The 27,946-nt window shown below is 39.6% G+C and overlaps 2 protein-coding genes and 1 long non-coding RNA gene across 7 annotated transcripts; 1 reads left to right on the forward strand and 2 right to left on the reverse strand.

Moving 5' to 3' along the window:
- Positions 1 to 8,991, reverse strand: LOC116036833. 4 transcript variants are annotated; one of them, XM_031280501.2, is made up of 10 exons: positions 8,927 to 8,991; positions 6,063 to 6,164; positions 5,876 to 5,932; positions 5,487 to 5,576; positions 5,288 to 5,392; positions 3,352 to 3,456; positions 2,887 to 2,982; positions 2,721 to 2,762; positions 387 to 458; positions 1 to 71 (listed from the first exon to the last, which is right to left on the reverse strand). In XM_031280501.2, the coding sequence occupies exons 2-9, from the start codon at positions 6,149 to 6,151 to the stop codon at positions 431 to 433; spliced, it is 612 nt and encodes a 203-aa protein (XP_031136361.1). In that variant the 5' UTR covers positions 6,152 to 6,164; positions 8,927 to 8,991; the 3' UTR covers positions 1 to 71; positions 387 to 430. The 4 variants fall into 4 exon arrangements, with proteins under 4 accessions (XP_031136361.1, XP_031136359.1, XP_035850586.1 ...); XM_031280499.2 differs by having other exon boundaries at positions 5,870 to 5,932; XM_035994693.1 differs by lacking the exon at positions 5,876 to 5,932.
- On the forward strand, positions 4,624 to 16,091 carry LOC116036835. Its single transcript, XR_004101733.1, has 3 exons — positions 4,624 to 4,634; positions 5,071 to 5,074; positions 15,956 to 16,091. It is a non-coding gene; the product is annotated as an uncharacterized LOC116036835 (long non-coding RNA).
- Positions 12,043 to 27,796, reverse strand: zfyve21 (zinc finger, FYVE domain containing 21). 2 transcript variants are annotated; one of them, XM_031280503.2, is made up of 8 exons: positions 27,578 to 27,796; positions 24,732 to 24,782; positions 21,371 to 21,539; positions 18,264 to 18,339; positions 16,238 to 16,329; positions 15,867 to 15,920; positions 14,673 to 14,803; positions 12,043 to 13,440 (listed from the first exon to the last, which is right to left on the reverse strand). In XM_031280503.2, exons 1-8 carry the CDS (start codon positions 27,701 to 27,703, stop codon positions 13,405 to 13,407), a joined length of 735 nt encoding a protein of 244 aa, XP_031136363.1. In that variant the 5' UTR covers positions 27,704 to 27,796; the 3' UTR covers positions 12,043 to 13,404. The 2 variants fall into 2 exon arrangements, with proteins under 2 accessions (XP_031136363.1, XP_031136364.1); XM_031280504.2 differs by lacking the exon at positions 15,867 to 15,920.
- Between the last annotated feature and the right edge of the window lie 150 nt (positions 27,797 to 27,946).

Here is a 27,946-nt window from a genome sequence, read left to right on the forward strand (position 1 = left end):
AGAGAAGAATGCCTTATTGACTGAGCTCATGAAGCCCAAAAAGGTCCTCGAGAGCAGTCAGTCGCAAGTCTCTTTTTTCAGTCCCACCAGCTCCTTTTATTTTAGGCTTCAGATACTTTCCTTATTAATGCACGTTACATTGACATAGACCCCCGAAGCATTAGATTCTATTACAAATACTAATTATCTTCACTTATTCAACTATTAATACAAATTGTCTGCCAAACTTGATGAATAGCAAGTTACAACAAACTCATTACATAGATATAGAAATCATTATTGGTGTTTAAATTGATTGAATTGTTGTAGTTTAAAGAGAACTTTCCTCAAGAATGCTAAACAGGATTATGATGAGTGGAAGCAGCCACGATGATGCCTGATCAGAAGAAAGGAATACTGGCAGGTGCCTCAACGATGTTTCCATCCAACCTCAGACAACAAACTTCCTGGGCCTTTTCCTGATAGAAACACATGACATGATTTAAGTACTATGGTACTAAGATTTGAGCTGCAAGTGTGGGTGGGCAATATAGATATACATGTCATATCATGGCATATGTGATTTTATATCAAGATAATATATATTGGCAATAAAGTATATAAAATAACAAGGAGTAAATGTCTGGGAAAAAAAATACAAAAATAACAATTTTCTTTTATATTTGTTATATTATGGTCAATAGTTTTAATGATTTAACCTAGTTTCTGAATGTATCCATTAGGGCTGGATGATTAATCGAAAAATAATCGTAACCGAAATTCAGAGCCTATAACCGACGTAATTTTACCAAGTCGGTTATTTCGGTCTTTTAATCCTATTAATATTTCCGCGGCCGCCCATTGTGGGTTAATGTACTTTCCCCTTAAAACATATTACGCGTGTGTAGTCACGTGACTCCGCCCTGTCCAGTCTGCGACCATAGGTGCTTTCCGATCGGATAGTACTTGTACTTTTTAGAGGAAAAGTCACTTCTAAGCAGTTCTAAGAACTACTCTCCCCCAAAATCTTTTTTCCCGTTTGCATTCCCACTGGCCAAGTGGCCATAGGGACTGGTAGGAGGGGTAAGGGAGCGACGCAAGCACGGCAACGGTCTTTATAGCGTCGTCACTAGACCTTAGCGCCACATACAACAACAACAAATGATGCTAATACTTGTGCACTTTTCCTATATTAAATGCACGTCCATTCTCGTAGTAATTCCTGTAATGTTTTGCTCAACACAGACGGGGCTTTATTATACTCGGAACAGACCCCGCCTCTGCCTGCTGCGCTGTGGACGTGTGTGTGTGTGTGTGTGCGTGAGACTGTGTGTGTGTGTGTGTGTGTGTGACGGCTGGCGAGCCGCAGGACACGCTTGTGGAGTTTAACTCCGAAAAGACAGTTAACCACAGGTTCCCGTTATATATATATAGATAGTAAAATCTACTGTTGTAGATTTCAGTTCAGTGTTTGAAATATTTAATAAATAAGCATTAATTGCTATCTGTGTGTTGTTTCCATATTTTAGAATCACAGAGATAGGATTATGCACTCTTTCATTAGAAAAAAATAACCGTGAACATATTTACAGTATAAGAAAAGAAAAAAAAATTAAAATAATCGTTCAATAATCGTAATCGAGGTAACTTGTTCGATTAATCGTGATTATGATTTTAGCCAAAATCGTCCAGCCCTAGTATCCATTACTGACCCATAACATACAAGCTTTCCATGTAACATACAGTACTTTAACTCTGCTTCTAGAGTTGGCATGAACTGATGCATGATTTAAAATGACAGTCCTCTAGCTCTTCCATAGCTCTGTTGTTTGTAAATTTGGAGTGCTGTCAGTAGCGAGACGGCAAGACGAGTGCTTAGGGACCATCTACAAACTACAATACCGAAAAGAGATACAAACATATTTTAAAAAAAAAATAGGTATATGCTTATTATTTTTTAAAGTAAGTGCTGTAGTACAACTAGCATACAAGTTATAATTGAGGTAAGTTTGGAGACACTACCTTATTTAATAATTACATTAATAAATATTTTTGTTGTATCTCTTTTCGGTGTTGTAGTTTGTGGACGGTCCCTAAGTCTTGCCGTCTCAACACCGGAACTAAACAGAGCTGAATTAGCAAAACTTTTATGCATTTCTTTCACATCTACTGCAGCCATATTCACTGTGTTCACTCGGAAGGAATCACTTCATATGGGTAGGCACTTGTAATGACATTTTGAACATGTTAAGAGGCTAAAAGCACGTTTAAAACTTGCCCTGTTTCAGCCTCCTGGGTGCAAACTGTAGCAGGAGGATAACACGGTGTAGGCAGCACCAATTGTTTTCGTTTTTCTCGCTACTGACAGCACTCCAAATTTACAAACAACAGAGCTACGTGTTGAAATCGACCGGAATTCTCCTTTAAGCTCGCTTGCCAAATCACTAATCAGAGCAGCTAATAAAAAAAAATTAAAAAAAATCATGTGTAAGGGTCACTTGCCAGTAACATTTTTTTAAAGGTTTCTTTTTCTTTTAATGTAGCACATTAATTCACATTGGTAAACAGTCAGTTTCACCGGAACTTCTTTAGTAGCAGCCAATCAGAATCGAGTATTCACCCAGACCATGGTATAATGCACTGCTAACCCCTGAGGGTGTAGGAAACATCATATGAAATATTCACCTTCACACATGCAACAGATGCACTATAAAAAGATTTAACAGGTTGAGAAAATTTACCGCAGTGTCCAACTTGACCTTTTTCCCCCACTGGTCATTGGGCTAGTAGAGATAAAAGAGAAGAGCATGACTCACAGATCCTCATAATTATCATGTCCCTCTCTCTATAGGTGTGTACAAAATGCTCATGGTGCAGTAACATTTCAATGTTTGTAAAACGTTATACCTTTTTTGAAGAGTGGAATGTCTTTCTTTTGCATTGATGCGACCTTGTGAATGATTACTGCTGGATCCAGTGGAAGCTGTGCATTTCAGACGGGCTCTAATAGACCAGAAAGAAAGACCACCAGGGTGGGGGGGGGGGGAATTAGATCATCCAGACACAACAACTGCTGGAATAGATACACAAACTAAGTAGGACTCAGAGAAGTTCAGTAAAAGTTGATTCTGTTCCCACTGAATGATATCTCTCCTCTTTTTAAAGTCGTTTCCCTTTACTTCTTACTTTAACATGAATTATTATTATTATTATTATTATTATTATTATAGCAGCACATTATATGTACATACATACAAATTAAATAATCAAATGATAAAGTAACATCCTAATGGCTTACTGTACATAATCAGACTTTTGTGTGTGCAAAATATCAAAGAATGCAGTTAGATTTTAATGCTAATAAAAGCTTACCTGAGAGAGGATCGTCTTTCTTTGAAATTAATGATGTCGTCTTTTGACATATCACTCTTGAAGGACGCACCAGAGTCAGAGGACTCTCCACATTGTGTACTCGTCCTAGTAGAAAAGATAGAAAGACCACCAGATCATAAGACATCCAGCCACAAAAACGGCTGGAAACACAGGAACTACAAAGTAGACATCAGAGTTCAGTAGGGGGGGGTCAAGCTCTACTGATTCAAAATCAATTCATAGAATTCCAAAAATCGATTCATATTTTTAAATAAAATAATAATAATAAAAAAAAAATAATTACATTTTTTTTTTATTGTATGTCCATTGCAATCACATGGGAAAAGTAACTACATTTACATACTGAGAATCGTTTTTTAATCGACCGCTGATTAGCTTACAACGCTAGTATTCAGGGTCAGGGAAAGTAAAAACAAATCACTTATTATACTAAAAAGGCTCAAAATATCACCACACTTCAACGGTAGCATAATGAGGGCCCCTAAATGTTAACCGAAGCATTGAGACCTTTGTAAGTGTACAGACAGTTTATTAAAAAGATAGATTATAAAGACAGTCGCGTTCTCGTATACAGGCGGCCGCCGTCTTGGGAGCTACTGTCTTTCTAAACTATCTTTTTAATAAACTGACAGAAAGTCGCGTGGTTATGACACAATCGTTAGCCTCTTTTTAGAAAAACGTCTACTACGGAGCCATAACATGAGATACAAGGTAATGGAGCCTTTTATACATTGTCGTGTTTCTTTAGAAATAAACAATGGACAAATAGAGTCTTTAAACGCTTCAGATGTAAAGTTATTCACTGTCAACGTGGTGCCAAAATGAATGGCAGTCAATGGGATGCTAACGGCGGGTGAGTGCTAGGTAGCATCAAAATGGCGCCATAGGAGCTACGCTTTGTGGGCGCTAGCTTACCCCCTTGGCGAGACATAGCGAGTGCTTTGTTGAAACATTCAGCTGGTACACAAACTCCTGGGCAGTTCAGTGCTTGTCTTTCGTTTTGTACCCTCATTTTAAAACTTTCTTGTGGCAGCGATAGAGGCAGTGAAGTTTCCTGTTTCCTGTACGGGATTCTCACACCGCTTCAAACCATAGCTCAAAACACACCAACAAGTCTGATCTCTGGTTACATGATTGGCCACCACAGCCTGACGTGGGGTTGCGTTTCTCCAAAAGTTGAGTCGGTCTCAACTTTTTGCTGCAGGCCCACTACGTTTTTTTGAGTGTCCCCCCCCCCTGCGGCAAATGATGCAAGACTCAAAGTAGCAATGAGGTCATGGTGGATGGATGGTTCACCGAAGCATGTGACATGGGAAAGTTTGTTTCAGCCGGTCGGCTGATGAACAATGCTTGGTTTTGGCTCGAATATTTTCAACATGTCGGCCGGGTCACAAACTTTCTCATTTTACAGCTAAACTAAAATATCTTTCTGAAAACATTTGAGGCAAAAAGGCAATGAGGTAACAGAATCTTGATTCATATTTGATCAGCGCTGCCTAGTTTTACTGTTTGATCGCAGTTGAAAAGCAGATATTGACACTGCTTTAAAGACTCCTGAGCTCTGATTGGTGGTTGTGTTGTGCGTTGGAAACTTAACAAATTATCGGCCCCATGTACTACTATCAGGATATTGTGACCATTTCAGCAAATATGATGTAAAACGCTGCTTTTTGGGTAAGTGGTAAAGGTTAGGTTTAGGCAAGTAGTGGTTATGGTCTCCAGGAAATGAATGTAAGTCTAGACTTAGGTGTAGCAGTAGGTGTAAAGAGTTTATAATTACTGCCATTGTCGAGTGTGTGTGTGTGTGTGTGTGTGTGTGTGTGTGTGTGTGTGTGTGTGTGTGCGCGCATGCACACACGGGTGCGTGTAAAATGTCATTGAATGCGTTTATATTTTAATGTTAATAAAAGTATACCTGATAGGCGACACTCTCTCTTTAAAATCAAGGTTGCGATTTCTTGAATTTAAAGGCTTGCCAGGTGTCCTGGATGTTGAGGGATCTTTGCTTTCTGTACTTCTCCTATTAGACAAGAGAGAAAGACCACCAGGGTGGGAGATTAGATCAGATTAGAACAGGTAGCCACATGAATGATGTTAATAAAAGCTTCGGCTACCTCTTGCGTGAGGAGCGTCGTTTTGTGCGATTATTGATGTCACCTTGTGGCATATGACTCTTGGGCACACTAGATTCACTGCTGCCGTTACTAGACAGAGAGAGACAAACCACAAGGGTACCAGTTTAAATTGAATCAGAGTGTTGAGCACGCAGATATGATGATCTTTGTTCCCATCTGTGCAGCCCTCACTTGTATCCTCATAACAAACAGCTCTATAATGGAAGAACGTCTTTTATAAAGTGGCTTCCCTCTAAGAAAAGATAAAGAAGTTGATTGTACTGACTTTAGTGTCTGTCAGTGTGAATGCACATTCAATGAAATTACACATACAGTAGGTCACATTGCAATAGTAGCAGTAAAGTATCATAATAACGACTTACTCTGAACTGTCTTTCTCCACAGGCATACTGAGTCCTGGACAGTCTGGTCTCTGCTGCTCTAAGCTGTAACACAAAACACACACACACACACACACACACACACACACACACACACACACACGTTTGAATAAAGATGCTGAGTTCTGACTCTGGAGTGACCAATGGAGAACTCAGTTAGAGATCCTCATCTCACCTCTGAGCTTCGGTCTGGCTGTCTTGTTCCCCGTGCAGAGGGGTTTCAGAAGAATGGACCCCGTCCCCTGTCTCCTCACTATGACTCATTGCAAGATTACACCTGCACCTGCATGGCAAACAGAAGTTGGTGTACAAATGGATGCAATCGCAGTGCTCTGGTCGTGCACTGACACTGTGTCACAGAGCATACAGAAAGGTTCAGGACAATTGCTCGAAAACAATCAGGATTGTGTTCGCCTGAACTGTTTTTCACAGTGTGATTTTCTTTACGCTTCCATCTTTTGCAGTGCAGCGGTTTCAACCACAACACATAGGCTTATTTAGTTCAGGGGTTCTCAACCTTTTGCAAGCTGGGCCCCCCCAAAGCTGGTTCATTGCAGTTGGGCCCCCCCTTCCCGGCGCCACCCCCACTACACCACCTTGCATAGATAGATAGATAGCCCTAGGCTAGGCTATTATTTTTAGGCCCACACTATTATTATTATTATTATTATTATTATTGTCATCAGTAGCGGTAGGTAGGCCTATTATCATTACTAGGCTATTGTTATAATTGGCAGTAGCACCAGACTTCTAATGTGAGCTTGCAGGCATTATTATTATTATGAGTAGTAGTAGGCCTATTATCATTAGGCTATTGCTATAATTGGGAATTGGCACCAGACCTCTGATATGAATTCATGCTTTATTACTGTTATTATTACTAGGCCTAACAGTAGGCATATCATCTGCATTTTTTACAGAAGCTTGCAGGTAGGCGATGTTAATGTGAGACCTGAGCCAGGTATGCTTCAATGTACCTTCAAAGCTTTTTTGCAGCTGGTGGTGCGTCGGTTGCCTTGTTGGTCCTCACTAAAAATCTCTCTATTTTTGTTTGGTTTTGAAATAATTTGGATGTGGATTAGTTGTGTTTTCAATAAGTTGAGGCTATGATGTAACGATGTGTGCGTGTGTGCAGCCTGGACGCGGAATGGTGTGTGTCTCCTCTCTGCAGGCTGGGACTGCTGCGCGAGGCTACTGAGAGACTGACCGCCTGTGAGCAGTGTTGCCAACTCTTTTCCAATGAAAGTCGCTAAAAGTCGCTAGATGACGTCATACGCTCATTTGCATATTTTTGACGTCATTACGCAATCATTTGTATAAAGCTTAGTGGTTTTGTCAGCAAGGTAGATAAAAAGAAATAGAACTCTTTAGCCAAATAATCACAAATTCAATACATGAATTTATTTTACCTTATAATTATTACTTAGGTAGCCTATCTTTGAAGTAAAAAAATGTTATTCTACAAAGGGAGGAAAAAAGATCGATAAAGAATTCTCAAAGAAGGCTGGCTTGCCCAGGGCCAGGCCAGCTCAGCGGAGTCTTTCTCCCGTCGCGTCCTGCTGTCTCTCCTACCTACACCAGCACCCGCACACCCTGTCCCCCCCTCCCTTTCTAACTACCTGCACACTGTGCGCAGTGCTGCTACACATGAGGAGAGAGGGGAGAGGCTGCTCCTCTGTCACAGAACAGAAGGAGGCTACAGGAGAGAAATACCTCGCGTGCTCGCTGGACAATACTAATAGATTTGTCGCTAGTCGCTTTTTTGAAAAAAAGTTGCTAAGGGGGTCTGAAAAGTCGCTAAATCTAGCGACAAAGTCGCTAAGTTGGCTACACTGCCTGTGAGGGCTTTTGGACGGGGGAGGGGCTCACGGCAGCACCAGCTGCTCGTTGAGCACATAACTGCAGAGTGATACGTGTTTTCGAGTCTCCAAACACCACAAAAGTCTCCAATAACACCAGTAAAAGTCGCTAGATTTGTCGCTAGTCACTTTTGACAAAAAAAAGTCGCCAGGAGGATGACTTGTTTTACAGTTGTGCGGAGGCTCCACACAGAGCTTTCTCCGTAGCCTACGTAAGTGGCCTGATGTTTATACTTGTGCACTGGTGTGTGCGTGAGCCGGCATGTGTGTGTGTGTGCGTGTGTGTGTGTGTGTGGTAGAGGGAGAAGTGAGAGAGTGACGGCGTTTAGCTTTAGAGCGAGTACCGACTCTAGAGTCATAGTGAGAGAAACAAAGTGTCTCCTCTGTTCTTTCTGACCACGGTGGGAAATCTGGAGCAGGAGAAGTTAATTATCTCCTTGAGTTCATGTTGTTTATGGAGAAGGAGAACCAGGAAATGAGTCGGGGAGGAAATGCAACGCTACCCAGCCACGACCGTGCGACGTGTAGTTACATTACATTATGTGATTTTTATTTTATTTTTTCTGATTTTTTTTTCCCTCCCATCCTGTAGCCTACTCGCGCCCCCCCCCCCCCCCTCAGGAGAGTGTCCGCGCCCCCCCAGGGGGGCGGGCCCCACCGGTTGAGAACACTGATTTAGTTCAATCCATCAATCCTGTTTTTTTTTTGTCTTTTGTCTTATAGACCGTGTGTGTGTGTGTGTGTGTGTGCCCTATATGTTGCTGTTAATTGTATTTGCTTATCGGTTACATGTTTCAGTTCATGGGTCAATGCAATAAACGCCATTAGGTTTAAAACCTGCTGAGCCCATCTTTTGATCCAACATCAAGTCACCTTCAACATCTGCAGCTTCTCAAATGGAAGAATGTGCTGCTATTTTAAGCGCATTAGTCATTACTTTTATTAACGAGTTATAGCCTTATACCGTAAAATACCGTAAATTAAGAAAATAGAAACAAATGATCACAGTCACGTCTATTCTATTTAGTTGACGCTGTCACTGCCCGATGTGAGTCGACAAACAAACTTCTGAACCGTTTTCATTTTAGTTTTTCAAACTGAATGAAATATTTGAATAGGCTATACGATTAATATAGTAGGCTACACATTACTAAAGATAGAAAAGATGTAGTTACAATACCTTTAGATGGTAAACAAAATCCTGCGTCACAGGTGCTGAACGAGGAGAAAGCAAGGCGCGAATTTACGAATCCCACACCAAGACCCGCCCTTCAATAGCATTTATTGGCCAGTCGTCCATGCTTACGCAAGGTAACGTAACCCCATTTGTACAGGTCCTATCCTCTGACCAATCGGTTATCCTAACCTTAAACTCGAGGTCAAATGCCTAACCCCAACCAATCGAGCTGCTTCGTAGGGTGGGTCTTGGCGTGGCCATAGTAGGATCAAAGCCGGTCTACGGACTAGCTTATTAGAAATTCTTTGGTAGGATCAAATCATTTCTAATAAGGGAAAGTAGACCGTAGACCGGCTTTGGTAGGATTCGTAAATTTTCTTTCAAGGGCCATGGGGCCAACCATGGGGCCAACCATGGGGCCAACCCTCCAAACTCTTCAACCTTCCCGTTTATATACTGTCTGTGAACCTTCCACGTCTTTCAATAAAGCTTGAATAAAAAAAAAACTCTTCAACCTGATACAGTCACAACCATAGACTGTTAATATTATTAATTTTACAGTATAGTCACAACATTGCGACGTCACTTCCTTGTTCCTTCCCATTAACCCAGAGCTCCCACATTCTGAAATATCAATAATTCATCGTTTTTGCATACTTTACAAGTCAGTGGCTCACACTAGTCTCCTTCTGCAAATTATTTTTTTCCTCACATGAACTAATCACACAACTAACTACAACAGTAATATGCTGCTTTCACATTAATGCATCAGTAAAAATAATGTAATTATATAACATAACAGCCACAGGGCCGTTTTCCTTCACTGATCAAGTAAAAACAATTGACACCACAACTGTATAAACACTTGATTTTATTCTCAACAGAATAATCCAACAAAGGGTGTAGAAGTGTTTTCAGCGCTGGGATAAAGCGGACTGTAATCAGAGTGGGCTTTAAAGTGCAGGTACAAACACTGGCTGAGTGATGACTTATAACAAAACAACTCTACTGAGGACAAGTCTGAGAGGGCTGCACAGGGAATATAATAAACAGCTACATATGTTTGCATAACGGTAATCATGAGAAATAAAGCTGGCAGCTTCAAATGGAAGTAAGCAATTTAATTATTTTTAATTAAATTGCAGAAATTCATTATAATCTTTTGTATTTTTAATCAAACTTGTTAGGGTGGTGCATTTTGGCAGCATAGTACTGTGATGCAAAATGTCCAATTTACCAATTTCAATTGAACAAAACTCTCTAGTCTGATTTTGATGTTAAGACCTCACCGGAAGAGGTTATGCATCTTATTAGTGGTAGATAAACAGTACAGTAGCGTAAAAACAGACCACATATGACCATTGTGTTTCCTAACTGTGCAGGCCTCACATCCATCTTCATAACAAACAGCTCTATAGAGGAAGAACTTAATTGTGAATGTACAGTTATGCCTCAGACACAACATCAAGAGCGACCACACAGACATCTTTTTACAAAAAAAACCCTTTACAAATCTTTCCTCCGTCTCCGTTCTGAAAAACACTTGAACCAAACGACAACTAGTGCTTTTAATTCTTAGGTGAGCAGCGTAGAAAAATAAACTATGTTACAAAGTGGAGGTGGAGAATGTTGTTTTCATTGGGTGTCAATGACACTAAAAGGTAAAAAAGCCAACAAACCCAGTTCTGTGCTCCATTAAACCACTAGTTGTTTCTTCAAGCTTAGAGAAAAAAAAAGGGAAGACACGGATGCCAGCGAGATTTAAAAAAAAAAAAAAAAATGCTAATTATCATTTAGCTGATGCTACTTGGTAATCCTAGTTTTATATAGCACATAGTGTTAGCATCTGAAATGCATTTATAATGTGTGTGGTTTAAGGTCACGCAGGGTTGTTTTGACAAAAGAGTCCTATCAAGGTCTACTTATTAGCTTTTTCTGGAGCTTTCATTCACATCTCACGGTCTTAGGCCGCCTATTCTGGCTCAACAGATGTACAGATGCTGGAATGAAGCTGGAAATCGGGCATGTGATGTCCCTTCACTTCCACTATCTATTTTGCAAGGGCACTGTCGCTGTATAAGGGTCTTAGTAGTCTATGTCCCCGACGTTCCACTTCCGGGATTGCTCCGTTGCCGCAGGAAATTCCGTCCGATTTCACTCTTTTCAGCCAGTACCTTCCGCTTTCTTTGTGTTGATATTCTAAACTCCGGTGGATTTCTGAGGACTATGGTTAACTGCTCCTCAGATCACTGCAGGGTAAATCCAGACAGCTAGCTAGACTATCTGTCCAATCTGAGTTTTCTGTTGCACGACTAAAACAACTTTTGAACGTACACGTTCCACCAAAACTAGTTCCTTCCAGAGGCTATTTTGCAGAGGCACCGGGGCTCTGTTTGGCGCTTAGCGCCGCCCAAGGCGGTTGTGATTGGTTTAAAGAAATGCCATCAAACCGGAGCACATTTTTCTCCCATCCCAGAATGCTGTGTGGACTAGCCAGACCCTCCTCTACAGCGCTGTGGAGGAAGGTCTGTCAATGCGAAACTAGGGTCTTAGTGCTGCCCAGGACGTTTGTATTTCTTTAAACCAATCACAAACAAGCCAGAGCGTTTTTCCCCTATCCCAGAATAGACAGGTGGTGTAGCCAGACCATGCTGACACAGCGCTGTGGAGATAGGTCTGGCAATTCGATATACTATACTCAGCCTGAAAAAAAGCTATTAAGAGGCTGCTGAGTTAAGACTTTTTTGTCAAAACACTGTTTACAATTCAGGCCAAGATAATTTTTTCTTGCACTGGCTTAAATTCCCTCAACACTTTCCAGTTTCTCTTTTTAATAGGTCCACGAAAGCACAACAAACTACCAAACCGACAAACCCACCAACTGAACAGCATTTGGTTGATTTAAGGTGGTCATTTTACATCCTTGTTGTGTCTTTGGACGACGATAACAAAGAAGAAACAGACTGTTTAGACTAAGAGCAAAAGGAATTACAGATAACAAGTGTTACAAAACCTATAGTCATACTTCAGCTTTAAAAATGATGTAAGTACGCACACACCTCGTGTTAAAGTAGGAATATTTAACAAAATAGCTCATACAAAACTTCAATACATGAAACTACAGTTAAAGCATTTATTCATGTCTGTGTGGTTATGCTTCACTAAATCAGTGAATAGTCCGTAGCTTCCTTAGACGTCGAGGCCTAAAGATTTAAATCTGTAAATAATTGCAGCAGAGAGAAGAGTTTTTAACATAATCATTTACAGAGAAGAAACATAAACATGTCACCTGAAACTCGACTGTCTCTTAAAGGAAAAATCCAACAATTTTGTTTAAATTGTGGATAAATCTGTGATGTTCTTTGCATTTCAGGAAATATTCTGTCACAAAAGTTTCCATAACCCGCTTCTGTTTGTTACAGAATCCTACATTTCCCAGAAGGTCTTTCACTCCTGCTCATATCTTGCCCTGCCACTGCACTCTGGTCTGTACTCCTGGTGAATGGCTAACTCCACTAAAGCACACATCTTTGTTGTCTATGGAGTTACCAACAACTGCAACGCAATGAATGCAAAACACATCACACAAAGCTGCTTTTCTATCTGCGTTAAAGGGATTTAAAGGTGGAACTGTCCTTAAATCTGCCCAAGACAAGACTTTATCTGGAAGATCGAAGTCAAAATCCTGCTGAAGGTCCCTCGAGCAAAGACATTTGTTCCTACTTGGCGCTGTTTAGCTGACCTCTGTGGAAGCAGGGTCAGCTACATTTTAATTAAAATTAAAAAATATCCCTACAGGGATCTGTAAAGTGTCTTATGACTTCTTCCAGGAAATAAAATCCCAGATGACACAAAAAAATTTTTTTAACTGCAGCATATAAAGTTATCGAAATAACCGTGCCTCTATCTGAAGTTTTACTGCATCTCTGAAGTTGTAAAAAATTATTTATGAACGCTGTGATGTTAACATTTCATAGGTGTTATGATGGCAACGTCCAACTGTAAGTATCAAAGACAAAAACAATGTCCAGCTCTCTAATCTGAGAAACAGAACAGGAAATAAAAGTAGAAGCCTCCCAAAACCAACAGATCCTAACTTGTATCGGAAAGCTTCTTTTCCTGCGTTTCTTCCATATTTATGCAGAAGCATTAATGGTGCTTGCCCTGATTTATGTATTAAATCAAAGAGGATTAAACAACTCTGAAAGATGGAAAATGCAAAGAAAAAAAATGAGAAGAACAATCGGCCTATTTGCGGTAAACATGATGTACAAAGTACTGGTTATAGAGGTAATAAAGTGTTTTCTTTTTATAGAAATTACCATGATAAGAACTGGTATCAAGAACCGATGAGGAATCAGACGGGTAAGCAGAATCTGAACTGGCGTTAATAAAAATCCAAACGATACCAAACCCTGGTGATACCGGGTACAAAAACACTTGGGTGTGTGCTGTGTTCAGCGTTGCAGGCTGCCTGCACGTCACTGGTCCCGAGCTTCATACAGCAGTTTGGCCGCCTGAGAGGAAAGAAAGAGATAAAAAACAACAACATGTTAATGCAGAGTGAGAATACAAGAGATCAACAGCTGCACTCAGATGTTAAACACAATCTGTACAGATGCTATTCTGAGAAAAACACACACACACACACACACACACACACACACACACACACCAGCTCACTATGCATCAGAAAACTAAATTGTGATATCAAAAAAATGAATAAATATAGAATGATTAATGGAAAAACAACTTTTCCATTCTTAGATCCTTACTAGTGAGGAAAGTGAACATGTGAACTTTGGTCTGAAGGGGGCGCCAGAGGAAAGGCCATGTTGTTACCCCTCTACATTGTCCTTTGTTTCAGTCTTCATGCTAATATAACATGCTAACATGTTAACGCTTGGCAGACCAATATCTTTGCATTAAGTACAGCTGAGCCATGCTAATATCTCCATGCAACACTGACTGTGCCAGCATGCTAATGCTAACAAAAAAACCACTAGCATATTGTAGCATTACTTCTGAACTGCTGCAAATGCATCCATATTTAAAAAGTCAACAGTCTCTACAGCTAATATTTCCTCTTTTAATGACAGTGGTAGCAACTTAAAAAATGTTTGCACTCATTAATGCAATAGTGAGGCATGAAGTGGTGTGTCTGGGGTCATATTTAACGGACTCCGTTATCATAGTCATCGACTCAGCTTCACTGAGATTAGAATTTTGGATAAAAACTTCTGACATGTTTACAGCTAGTATTATCTAAAACTGCAGTAGGGCTGCAAAAATATATTTTCTTAAAAATAGTGAAAATGCCCATCAAAATATCCCAAAGATGTCTGAGATGATGTGTTCAAAATGTCTTGTTTTGCCCAACTCACAGCTTAAAAGCCAACATTTTGATTAACTATGATATAAAAACAGAGAAAAGCAGCAAATCTTCACATTTGAGAAGCTGGAAACTTAAAAAAATGAATTGACTAATCACTGTAACTCCAATCTTCCAAATGTCGTCTGACCTGACATGGATGTGCAAATAACGACAAACCAAAAAGGTAGAACCATAAACGACACGCATGATCAATCCAAATGGGAGAAAAAGACTATCTAATCAAGGGTAGTGATTTCAGTTATGAATTATGTGATGAGTGTATTTTTACACAGAGTCAGCAGTACTATTTGACTTTATTAAACTATTAAGCCTACATGTACGTGCAGTGCAGCGACAGTGTGCTGTGTATAGTACCTTGTGCATCGCAGCCAACCATAAGGAGGCCGCCTTCTTGTCATCTGCTGCCTCCATGCGTAGCTGCTGGCCGTCCTGGCAGCCCATTGGCTTGTAGTGGAGCAGCATGCCACTGGCCCGCGACATCCCTCCTACACACACACACACACACGCACACGCACACGCACACACAAAAGACAGGATGGATTGAACTAAATAATTTGTCAAAGAACATTTCTTTTGTTCGTCTTGTCTCCCAAATCCATCAGGCAGCCAAGAAGAAGATTTAAGTCTTCAGCGCAGACTGGATGACATTTTGAAGAAAGTTATCTTGACATTTTAAAGTCTGTTACTTCTCTGCACAAAGCCCTCGCCTCACTAACCCATTAGGAAAGAGCTTTGACACTTTGTAAAATCAATGTCAAAAGAACTGCTATACCAAGAAAGTCTACTTTTGAGTCTTTTTTTCTGGCTCATTACCAAACAGCTGCAGGTTGTCAAATGAATGACAAACAAAGGAAAAGGGAAAAGGGTGTTACAGCTACATGTGTAGTGATTAAAATAACAAACCAAAACTAAAAAATGTCAAGCTAACCCTTCACAAGGAACTCTCCCCCCCCCCCATTAGATCATCCTCAACAATATCAATAACAAACCCTTCAAAATGATGAATGCGTGCACAGAGAGATGCAACAACGGAGAGATGCCAGGCGGATAACAATCAAATTAAAATGAATTGAAGGATTAGAAATCAACGAGAGAACAGAACAGAAAAACAAAGTAACGTAGTCCTTTAGAATAAAATGAAGCCCCAAAGAATGATGGGAAGGTGTAGACGGGACTCAGAAATCTGAATTGAAATGTTTCCGTTGCTTTGACACACACACACACACACACACACACACACACACACACACACACACACACACACACACATGCTGCATGCAGGAGGCAGGAAGCGTTATTGGCCAAACAATGCACTATGGGAATAACATTTTGACATGTGGGGTGATTTATTTTCCACTAAGATGCTTTCAGGACTCAGACAGGTGTAAAAAACACAAAGCAGAACACTATCTTTGGTTTCATGTTCAGGCAGCTTCATGCACACAAGATGAAAACCCAAAAGAAACCAGATCTGGAAAAAAATGAAACAAAAAGGAATGGAGTGACGACGATGAGAGCGACCCCACACCAGAGCGAACCAAAGCTAACCTTCAGAGATATAGTGACTGTCCAGCAGACTGGTGTAAGTGTGAATGTCATTCTCTGAGCCAAGAAGAAGAAGAAGAGGAGGCGGGCAGCAGAGGACAAAGAGTTTGTTAATGTTAGTTTGGGGAGAAAAAAAACAGGTTTAAGTGTTAATCAAGAACTCTCTCAGTTGGTTAGAGGATCCATCTCAAGAAAAGAAAAAACACGATGGAGACACAGGAATTTACAGTTATTTATGCAATAGAAAAGAAGTAATACACTGTATATTTTCTTTGTCATAACAAGCCGTACAACTGTACAATATAGTCACAAACATGCTTAGGCATTCTGATTTGAACACATGATTTCCGTGTGTGTTTGGAACAGAGTCTTACCTCCTGGACTCGACCCGTCTGTCAAAATCTGCATGCTGGAGATCCGAGACAACTCCACCTCGAAGTGACTCTCACCATCCAGGAACATATACCTTTTTAGAAAAGAAGACTAATTGGATTAACAAATCCAACCAGTTTGACTAATAACGACACGGTGAAACTGATTTTGAATGGATGTGTCACCATCTGCTAAACCAGATAACCTACACCGATGTCGTCTAACAGGACATTTTTACATGTGTTGTGTTACTACGGCCGAACGATTCGTGGAAAAAAATCTAATTGTGTTTTTTCTGCCAGATATAGACCTCAACAGTCGGTTCCGGAAGTAAGAATACAATACAATTTCTCCATTGACAATTGGAGTATAAGCCATACATTTTTCCAGACATCGATTGGAGAAATGAATGGGAAACTTACTTCTGGAAACTAAGCTCTCTCGGAGAAGGGGCGGGACAGTTGAGGTCTATTGCGATTATGATTCCATTTGCGATTTTTTTTTTTTAGCTTCATGTTGCACCTTCTACGATCATGTTAAATAAAGTAATAACAAATAGGACATTTCTGTTGACAATCTGTGATATGTAACATTATTCCAGCATTTATCTTATGAAAAAACAGTAAATATAATGAAAAGAGGAATACAAAATGTGAAATTAGACCAAATATTTCACATTCGATTAATCCAAGTCTTCACCATTAGCTAATCACAGTCTTTCAAATCGCTATTTTGATTTGAAAACGATTAATCGTTCAGCCCTATTGTATACTTCAAGTGATATATCTGTTGAGATATATATATATATATATATATATATATATATATATATATATATATATTGTTGACTCAAAAAAACTGAATGTTCACTGTAAACGTGATTGGCCAAAAGCAGCACTGGGCGTAATACGTTACTGTTGTTACTATATTCACGCTGTGATATTTTTTGCGATGTGTTATTCTAATAATACTGAACATAAACCAGAAAACAAAATTGATAGATGGGGAAAAATTGATAAACGATGCTGCCATCCATATTTATTTACCACTAATGAAATAAACAGCACAATAAAAATTAAAAATTATAAATTTAATGTGCTAAAAGTTGGTTTGTTAAAAGGGCAAATTCAGCCCGATTACACCTTCCCCTGGATTTCATTTGCCGAGGTTTTGAGTTATACAAAAGTTTGTTTGGAACTACATTCTGGTGGTGTTGAAACGGGTCATATGCTTATTTCACAAATAAGACACAAGTTTATGGTGGTTTGCAGTTTTACCGGGCTTTTTCAATGTAAAATAAAGCCACACTAGAGCACTATTGCTGCAACGCAACAAGTGCCTGGCCGCTACGGAAACCAAAACTTGCGCGTGTTAAATTTGGAACCGATGATCGGATTAGAAACCAAATCCTCTAAACGATTCCACTGGAATTGTAATTTTTCAAACGATTCCAAGTAGGAATCTCTACAAGAAGTCTGTGTGATGCTGAAAACTGCCTTCAAAGGGGGGTGTTTTACAAGCTGCAATTTAAGTTATTGGGCAATTGTGCACGGTTTGTCCGGCATCTGTTAGCAGAACGCGGTGTTGCCTGCCCCAAAGTCCAAGTCACCGCCACGGGAAACGTAGAAGGGTGTGTTTCGACCCGTTGGATGTGGGTGAGCCCTTGTGGGACCATTGTGTGTTTGGATGTGGATTGGTTTCTGGTATCTGGCTGCACTGTGGCCTTCCTGTATGTGATTACCTGCCTGGCTTGACACATGCGCTCGCGGAAGAAATAGATAAGACGCTGAAACGATCGCAGTAGCATGCAGATTGGATAACATGGGCGCCGAAATGACATAGCTCCGCTTCACGGCTATTCACGGCGCTTCACGGCTATTCGTGGTGCTTCACTTACACTACTCAACAAGAACAGGTTAGTACTTTTGTTGTTCATAAGCAAGGAGGCACTGTTGCGTTTTGTTTTATGCATTATGTACTGTGGTTTTATGGATTTTATGATTTCTTTCCACATTTTAAAAAGCTAACCTGTGGTTGTTGGAGAGGCGACATGTCATGGTTTCAGACTTCTCCGACGTTCCCAAAGTGACGACGAAGGTGCCACCTGGAGACACAAGAACACACGTTCACATGTGGTGAACAGGAAAGACAGGAACACAAACACAGACTGAAGTCTCCAATCTCCAATCTATAGCTGAGTGTCTGGTCTGAAGAAAGAAGAAGAAAATGTCAAATATTCTGTGGTTATAGCTTCTCATATGTATTTGTTGTATGTGTTTTATTTTTGTAAACTGGATATCTTTGGAGGTTTTTGACTTTTGTGAGAAGAACAAAAAACAGAATAAAAAATATGACGGTGAGCATTTTTAATTAATCCCAGTAACTGCTCGTTGTGCTCCTTTACTGTTCTTTGATCCGATACTTCCTGATTTCAATAAACGATATCTTATTAGGCCAAAATATAGTACAGCTTCTTGTTCCTTCTACATTTAATATTTGAGAAGTTTAGCTTCTTTTGTGCAATGAAAAACAGATTCAATTTCAAAAAACACTGTTTCTTCCAAGCTGTTAAATATAATTTATTAGAGCATTTACTTCTAAAGTTTTTGGGCCGAAACTAATAGTTGATTGGTAGGCTTTTTGGATAATAAAATAAAATAAATATATGTCTATAAAAGTTATGGGATACAAACCAAAAAGCCTTATCTAGCTCTGCTAAAGCTTTAACTTTATCACTGGGTGTTGAAACACAAAATACTGTTTCCAGAATATCAATAGACCGATATTGATATGGCAATGTCACGGAGAGATTTATTGCTCTGTATCTTCATCTTTTGTGACCTTTTTGTTTTCTGTCATCTCTATTGATAACTCCATCATCAATAAAGCATGAGGCCCCAACACGCTGCAGGTTTGACATCAAGGCGTCCTGCAGCTCCGGGGGAAAATCATGGATTTTTCATTAAGAGCTGCTGCTGGGTATTTATAGCTCCACACTGACTCAACAACAACACAATGGATTATCAGGGCACGAGGAGGGGGAGGGTATTAGTTGTAATTGTATTAGTATTTCCGCTTCCTGTATAGAGTGCCAGTACCAGTGTGTGTCCTGTGTCAGGTCATACAAACTCATACTAGGGATAGACTGATTATCGGTCCTTTTTTTGGCAGTTTGCAGATTATCTGTATCTGTGTTTTATTTGCCTGATAACCGATAAAGTTCATGAATTAAAAAGTGTTCTACTTTGGCTCGGCTACAGCTCTGTGTCTGTCTCTCTGCTTCGGTTTCACCCACCACTGAGTCTGACTTAATGTCCCCCCCCAACAACACTATCTGACTCTCTGTTACTGGCTATTATGTTGAAAGTTTCTCATTTATTAAATAATTGCTTAAAGCATCTAAACCAAGTTTTGTGTTGGAGTTTGTAACATTCCAAAATCTTAATTTTGACTTAAAGTGCTCATATTATGCTTTTTGGCTTTTCCCCTTTCCTTTATTGTGTTATATATCTTTTTTGTGCACGTTATAAGTTTACAAAGTGAAAAAGCCCAAAGTCCACCCCAAAGGGACTTACCATCTCCAACAGAAAACACTGTTCACAAACTGCTCCAAACAGCTCTATTGTAGTCCACACGTAACACGCGTTATAATGCTCGCCTAGCTGCTTGCATGGCACACCCTCATACTCTGCTTCTGACTGGCTAGTAGTCCTTACCTAGGTACTGTCAGGGCACGCCCTCATACTCTGCTTCTGACTGGCTAGTAGTCATTACCTAGGTACTGCGCATGTGTGACTCCCAACAAAAATGGAACAGAAGTGAGAGGTCTCACTCTGTAGCTAAAACAGAGACCTCAACACCCAGGGTGAAAAGAGGAGCTGCAGCAATGTGCAGTACAACAAAAATATGGTGTTTTTTGAAAATTAAACCATGTAAACCTATTCTGATATAACATCTAAATACAGTTATGAACCTGAAAATGAGCATAATATGGGCACTTTAAAGATTCTCATTTTCACTGAAAATACATATCCAAATATCCATTAACTACTGCAAAACAATAGTAGAAAAGTGTGCATATTAAAGCCGAAATGATGAGTGGATTAATCAATTAAGCGATTTAAAATTAACCAGCAAATATTTGGATGGATGGATTCATTGTTTCAGTCACTTTTCAAGCTAAAATTAGAAAACGGTTTCTGGATATTTTGGGGTTTTAAACTGTTGTTCAGATAAAACAAGCAAGTTAATTATTTCATTTTGGACTCTGGGAAACATAGTCAACTATTTTTAGACTAAACAATGAATGGATTAATTGAGACAATAATCTCCAGATTATTCGGTAACAGTAGTCATTATTTGCACACCTAATGCAAATTTGTTACTTAAAAAGCATCTAAAGTCGTCATTAAAGGGAAGAAAAAAATTAGCACAAAACTTGAAGCACCCTGGAATTGTCTTTTTTGAGCACAGAGATCAGGAGGATAGTTTGACAACATTTCTGCACTGAAGCTCCTGACAGCTGCCCAAATGCCCCCCCCCCCCCCCCCCCAACAATGTTCAACCCAAAATTACGCATTTGAGTGAAACGCTTAGGTTCGAATAGTTGTAGAATAGGTTTTGTGGATGTGCACACAACTATTCTAACTAAATGTTTCACTCAAATGCGTAACTTTGGGTTTAACAATGGGGGGGGGGGGGGGGGGGGGTTAGATCTCCAACTACCTAGGGAGGTCCCGGGACATATATGCATGTATTGAAAATAAGAAAATTGTTGAAAAAGAAACTAAAAAAAAAAAGAGACAAAAATGTCAAAAGGCGACGATTGTCAACAAAAAACTTGAAAAAGAAGACAAAAACATTGAAATGAAACACAAACTTCAGAAAAAGCCCAGTTTTGATTATTGTGGGGGTTGTAACCCCCACCCCCTAAATTACGCCTATGGTTTCACTCCAAATTTTTATTTGCGATAGGGTTAACAGAGGTTTGGAAAAGAGGAACTTAAGGTAAAAATTGGCCAGCATCAACCACATAAACATGCACCCAATATTATAACCCTGTATTTTTACTACACAAACTCTGACTGAAGGTGTTGCACAGTTAGAAAAATAGGATTCTAGGTTGAACTTCTCACCTCCCAGAAGCACTCTGAGCTGCTTGTCGTAGAACTCCATCTCTTTCTGGGAGGCCAGGCTGCACTCGGCACACTGCCGCACCGGATCCACGAAACACATGCGGGGCAGCGGAACCTTCTTACTGCAGCACTTATCACAGAAACAGCGGCCGCACCGCCGGCAGTGATGCTGCAGGAAAACATTCACCGACATCAACACTAAACCACTGGTGGAATGTAACTTAGTACATTTACTCAAGTACTGTACTCAAATACATTGTGCATGGTACTTGTATTTTACTTTATTTACAACCCTTCCTGTCCAGTGAAAACCATGTATCTCCAGATGTTGAATGTTTGTGATAAACTGAGGGATGAAATGTTCCTTTATGTATTTAGAAATTTTCCTCCTTCTTAAGCTAAATAAAGTCTTTAAAAAGCCTCTTGGATCAGCTGGAAAAGGCATCGTCACAAAACAGAAAACAGGGCTGTTTTTCTGACACCATGAGAAGATACGGGGTTCTCACCGGACAGCAACGCTACAAACATATAATGATCTTATAGACCATGATGCATTGCTGTAGATTAAACTAGCCAACAGTATATACAAGGAGTTAAAAATGAGCACAAGCTTAAACATCTACAGCAGGAAAATGCAACATACTGTAGACATTAATGCAGCAGGAATATGACTCCAGAAATACAACAAGGGGAAAACACTGACAGGGAACATTTAGTACTTTTACTTTTGATACTTTTTAAGTACATTAGTGATACTATTTAATTACTTATACTTCAGTAAGGTTTTGAATGCAGGACGTTTACTTGTAATGAAGTATTTTAACAGTGTGGGGTTAGTACTTATTTAAGTAAAGAATACTTCTTCCACCACTGCATTAAACATAACACAAAACTATAAACAAGTGTGTGAAAATACATTATTTAGAGGAAAATCAGTTTTATAATGTAGGTGATATATTAAAAGGTACAGTAGGTAAGACTTATAAAACTAACTTTCTGTCATATTTGCTGAAACTGACCCTATGTTCCAGTAGAACTACATGAAGCAGGTAATTGAAAATAAAATGCGGCTCCTCTGGCACCACCTACAGCCTGGAGTGAGATTTGCAAAAAATCCACCGCTCCCTGTTCAGATGCACCAATCAGGGCCGGGGGGGGGGGGGGGGGTTCTAACTGCGTGTCAATCACTGCTCATTCATTCTCCCTTGTGGGGGGGAGGGGCTTAGGAGACCGTTTTGGGCTTTAGCGGAAAGGGGGGAGGGACTGAGAAGTTGTTGATGTTCAAATTTTTTGGCTAAGTCCTGGATCTTCACAATCCTACCCACGGCACCTTTAAAAGAAGCGCCTGTGCTAACTTATCACTTATTATGAGGTTATTCATTTCACTAATCAAAGCATTAATCAGCGTTTATTTTCTGCATCAACACAAGTGTCCTCAGGGAGGGCACTGAAGGTTCCATCAGACATGTTTGACCACATAAACTGGTCCTTTATACATACAGTACAACTAAAATAAATCCCATGGTTCCTGTTAAAGTCTGACTGATGCAGTGACAGGAAGTCTGTCAGCAGAAACTGCAGCGTGTTGAGCTTTTGCTCAGAAAGTGATTATTTAAGCAGAAACCTCTGAAGCTGGAGCAGAAAGTCTGACTCACTGACACTCATCATGACATGCTGAGGTCATCTGGTGGGACAGCCAGCTACACCATGTTGAGTCCAGCACTTTTTAAAATGGGACAGGGCATTAAACCCTTCCAGCTGTTTGTCCAAAACAATGTGAATCATGAGCAACACATTTACATGCCTACATTTAGGGGATATGCAAAGCTAAATTAAAGGTGCTCTAAGCGATGTTGGGTGACGTCACTTCTTGTTGACGTTCGAAGTATTGTCAAACAAAACGGACTAGCTTGCCCCTCCCTCCTCCTCATCCCGTCCCCTTCCGTGCTTCTGTGCACTAACCATAGACAGTATATAAGAATGGACCAACAGATCCCGTGTCTCTGGACGGAGACCAGTGAAGGATATTAGAAGCACTTTTCCGGTGAGCGCTGAGCGTTACTGCGCAGCCTCCAACTGAGAGAGACGACGTAAATGTGACGTGAGCAACGTGTCTGAAAGTTGGAAGTCTTCTGGTAGCTGTGCCAAGAGAAATCTCAATCATTCCCAATCTTGCAGAGACGGAGAGCATAGGTATATGTAAGGAGATAACATAGGCACAGGCTAATTATTGATCACTAAAATGATAGTTAACATTAGTAATTACACTTAAACAGCTAATGTGAGACGAAACTGCCTGCGCGCTTCTCCTGTACTATACAGTAATTCCTCTACTATGCGACAGTAAGTCACGTGGTTATGACACATTTGTTAGCCTATTTTTACAAAAACGTCTGCTACAGAGCCATAACGTGAGGTACAAGGTAATGGAGCCTTTTATACATTGTCGTGTTTCTTTAGAAATAAACAATAGACAAATAGAGTCTTTAAACTCTTCAGATGTAAAGTTATTCTCTGTCAAAGTGACGTCAAAATGAATGGCAGTCAATGGGATGCTAACGGGGGGTGATCGCTTTGTAGCATCAAAATGGCGTCATAGGAGGTTCGCGGTCCGAGGAGAAGCTTGCCCCCTTGGCACCAACCCCCCAACCCCCACCCCCAAATCCTTCTTGTCGGTTATTGGCTGGAACACTGTTTGTTATGTTTGGTGGTGCAGGTTGGCGCAGTTTGTTTTTGTTGCAGTTTGTGGAGCCTGGGCTGTCTACAGAGACCGTGTTTTTTTTTACAGTGTGTTCAGGGGACAGGCAGCTAGCAGATAGTGAGGAGATGTTTGCTGTATGTGACAAAAAATGTTGTAGCCTAAAAAAACATGTGACATCGCTTAGAGAACCTTTAAATGTAGAAAAACACAGAAACTGTTAAACCGCAAGACAACTGAGAGGTGAGTAATAAGGAACCCTTGTGTCATTTACCCTTCTTATTTTAAGTTTAGTTTAAAATACACATAGTTATAAAAGTAGAAGATGAGTTTTGAAAATACTAGCAAGAGATCCACTGAGCTGATTTTACTATAAACAGAAAGTATTTTCCAGCAAATACGCAAAGACATTTGGAGCAGAGACACAGACCTAGTGGTATTATGTCAGTAGTCGTTGGAAAGACGTGTCAACACAGAGCCCTCAGGGTGTCTCCATGCCAAAATAAATGAACAGAAGCCAAGTGGGAAAATAAATCAGGTTTCACAACACAGACACAAACCAAAGTCCCAAATTCTTCTTTTCTACCTGCATGGGTTTTGTACTTTTGTCTGTTTTTTGTTCAAGAGTCAGATAAAGTTTGTGTTTTATGAAACAAAACCAACCTTTCTTCTGATGAAGTCGAACTTGGTGTCACACTGCATACATCTCGGGCACTGGAGGACGGGAAAGAGGACAAACAGGAAGTTACACAACATGCTGAGCTTGGCAGATTCAAGTTCAACAGTGGCTCTAATACATGTTCTTTTAGCTTTCCTGCCCAACAAAAACAGTCTTTTACAGACATGTTGGTACTGTTGCTGTAAGGTAATTGTAATGAAACGGTCCACAAACCCAAATTCATCCAGTCTACTATTAGAGAAAATGAAGAAAGCCAACATATATTTACATTTGAGAAGTCAAAACCATAATTTGTGGCACTTTTCTTTACAAAATAGTTGGAATCCATTACCAAAAAACTGCAGATTGATTTTCTGTTGATTCACTAATCAGTTAATAATTGTTGCAGCTCTGTATGTTCATACGTAATAGTTTACTTACTGTTAACAAATGTTTTATTACTATTTTAAATTAACTGTTTTGATGCATTTTTTTATATACTGAGAGCCAAATGTCCCATCCAGGACAATAAAAAAACTGAACTGAAACATAAACAAACGTTAACTTTTCTGAAATATAAGGCTGTATGATGTAGAAGAGAGTGCTTTACAGTGTTTTAACCATGTTTTATTTAAGTAATATTCTGAATAAAGGACCTTTACTTGCAATATAGTGTTTTTCCATGTCGGTATTGTTACTTTAACTTCAGTAAAAGGACTTAATTATTTATTCTAACCAATTTTATATCAAAGAGAACTAAAAAAACAGACAAATATTCACATTTGATTTGAGAAGTCAAAACCAGTTTATTTTACACTTTTGTTTTGATGTGTTTTTGACATGCTGCAAGCCAAATATCCTATGCAGGACAATACAAACTTAACTTTGGAATTAAATACACAAACCGTTACTTTTAGATCAGATATATAAGGAGAGTATGGTGTAGAAGAAAGTGCTTTACATCCTTCTTTTTTTGAATACATGTATTAGACTGTTTACCTAAATAATATTGTGAATGCGGGACTTTTACTCACAGTGCTGTTGTTGTTGGCATTGTTACATGGTATACATGTTGGTATTGCTACTGTTACTTCAATTAAAAAGGCCATGAATACTTATTCTAACACACTACACCCCATTATAATCGTGCCTATTCCTCTGATACACTGTTTACAGATTAATCTTGAGCACATAAACCAGCAGAAGATAAATGATTAACTTTGTTGGCTGTAGTTCAGTGTCAGTCTGGTTAAAGTGTCTCTGTGAGCAGCTGTTCCCATACATCCCTCCTCCTGTAGTTTTACTGCACTGTCTGTGACACAAACAGACACAAAGCTACTGACACAAGAGCTAATAGCAAGCTACGTGTGGACCTAACGTTAGCTGTTAGATGACAAACAAAAAAACGGTTTGTTGTTTTGTCACTTTAACCATTTCTGGTGAAGATAGATCATAAGTGCGTCTGACAGCTAGTTGTAACAGTTAACGTAGCTGGTATCTAAGAGGCTATGTGTTAGCTAGCTGCCAGGGTGGCCGTGTCCGCCTGCAACGCCCAATCCCATCGCCAACTACGATGTCCAGCGCCGCAACAAGTTAGCTACAGTTAGCACGGAGGAAACCGGATGTTGGGAGGCTTTACTTTTAAAATAAAAGCGCTCTACACAGATCGCCCAGTAGTGTTGTAGTCACATACAGTCAGCAGTGGAAAGCAATTAAGTACATTTACTTGGGTAACTTACTGTACTTAAGAATATTTTTGAGCTACTTGTATTTTACTCGAGTAATTCAAATTTCTGCAACTTTATACTTCTACCTTACTATATTTTTGAGGCAAATGTACTTTTGACTTCACTATATGGATTTTAGTTTAAGTTACTTCGCAGATTCAGATTATGAATTGAAAATATCAACTAATGAACTATGATGTATTATTATCATAAATCAAGCTACCCAGCAAAATATAAAGAAGGGATGCACCGATACCAATGTTAAAAATAACAATTGATCCAATGCCAAAGGCTGTGAATGTGGATTAATCTTCTGTTTTTAGTACGAATGTGTCCATTGGTTACTTATGTCAAACGTTTGTTGAGAAGGAAATGTGAATGTATCAGTAGAACTATATTTTATTGATAATGTGGAATTATTAATTATATACTATTTATTTATTGTATTGATAATATAATATAATATAATATTAATGTAATGTTGATTGTCTTGTTTTGTTTTATCTTTTGTGTGGACCCCAGGAAGAATAGTTGTTACTACGGTAACAACTAATGGGGATCCTAAATAAATAAATGCTGATGTTTTTTTGTTCTTGTTTATTTTGTTTGTTTTTGTGATTTATTTTTGCCAGAAAAATATTGAAATGTTCATTATAAAATATCATTCGGTATTTAATAAATAAGCACAAATTCAATCATACAAATTTAAGAAGCAACCTGTATTTTTTTAACCTTCTTTCCAATGAAAAATGTTCTTCCGCTCTTTTAAAAAAGAACCGTTTTAAAAGCCTTTTTAACACAGCATTTAGTCAGTGCAGAATTGGTGAAACACAGATAGGACAGATATTCTGTTCATTCTGTTTGTTTCATTATCCTATCTGTGAATAATTCTGGATTCTGGATCCATCCTTTTTTTTTTATATGTTCATATGCTAAGTATCATTTTGACATTTGGACTGTCTATACTACTACTACTACTACTACTACTACTACTACTACTACGGCGTTTATTTTGAAAATTTCAACCGGAATAGCCCTGTTTAATATCCTAGCTAGCTTCTCGCTGATGTCCGCGGCTCCGATAGCTTCTCGCTGTCAAACAAATCCTCCCCGCCTTGCCTCACCTCTTTATCCGGGACCCACTGAGGTTCGTCCAGGGAGAAGGGGCTGTTAAAGGCGCCGTTTTCCGGCACCATGCGAAGACCGCTGGGGCTCCGGACAAGTTTCTTCCCATCAGGCACTGCAGACATTGTCCTGCTAGCAGCTGTTTGTCCTCTCGGTACAGTAGAGACTCCTTCAGCCACAAACTCCTGTCTGGATACGCCCCTCGTGAATGATTGACAGCCACACTCAACCAATCAGAGCACATCGCTGATATTACGTCGTGCGTGGGGATGGAGTGTTTTGGTTTTTACAGCTCCACCCAAAAGCGCTCTTGCAGAACTAATTCATCATTATATTATTAAAAAAATATTCGCAAACTTTTTTTAAAT

Source organism: Sander lucioperca, chromosome 18 (genome assembly GCF_008315115.2).
Source record: "Sander lucioperca isolate FBNREF2018 chromosome 18, SLUC_FBN_1.2, whole genome shotgun sequence".
Classification (NCBI taxonomy): domain Eukaryota; kingdom Metazoa; phylum Chordata; class Actinopteri; order Perciformes; family Percidae; genus Sander; species Sander lucioperca.

Coding starts and splice junctions, on each gene's coding strand:
- LOC116036833 (XM_031280499.2), bottom strand. CDS start 6,151: ATGAGTCATAGTGAGGAGACAGGGGACGGGGTCCATTCTTCTGAAACC. Junction 5,577..5,869: donor GTGGAGAAAGACAGTTCAGA/GTAAGTCGTTAT, acceptor CTCTCTGTCTAG/TAACGGCAGCAGTGAATCTA. Junction 5,393..5,486: donor CGACGCTCCTCACGCAAGAG/GTAGCCGAAGCT, acceptor CTTGTCTAATAG/GAGAAGTACAGAAAGCAAAG.
- zfyve21 (XM_031280503.2), bottom strand. CDS start 27,703: ATGTCTGCAGTGCCTGATGGGAAGAAACTTGTCCGGAGCCCCAGCGGT. Junction 21,540..24,731: donor TCGACTTCATCAGAAGAAAG/GTTGGTTTTGTT, acceptor GTTTTCCTGCAG/CATCACTGCCGGCGGTGCGG. Junction 14,804..15,866: donor CAGTCACTATATCTCTGAAG/GTTAGCTTTGGT, acceptor GTGTGTGTGTAG/GAGGGATGTCGCGGGCCAGT.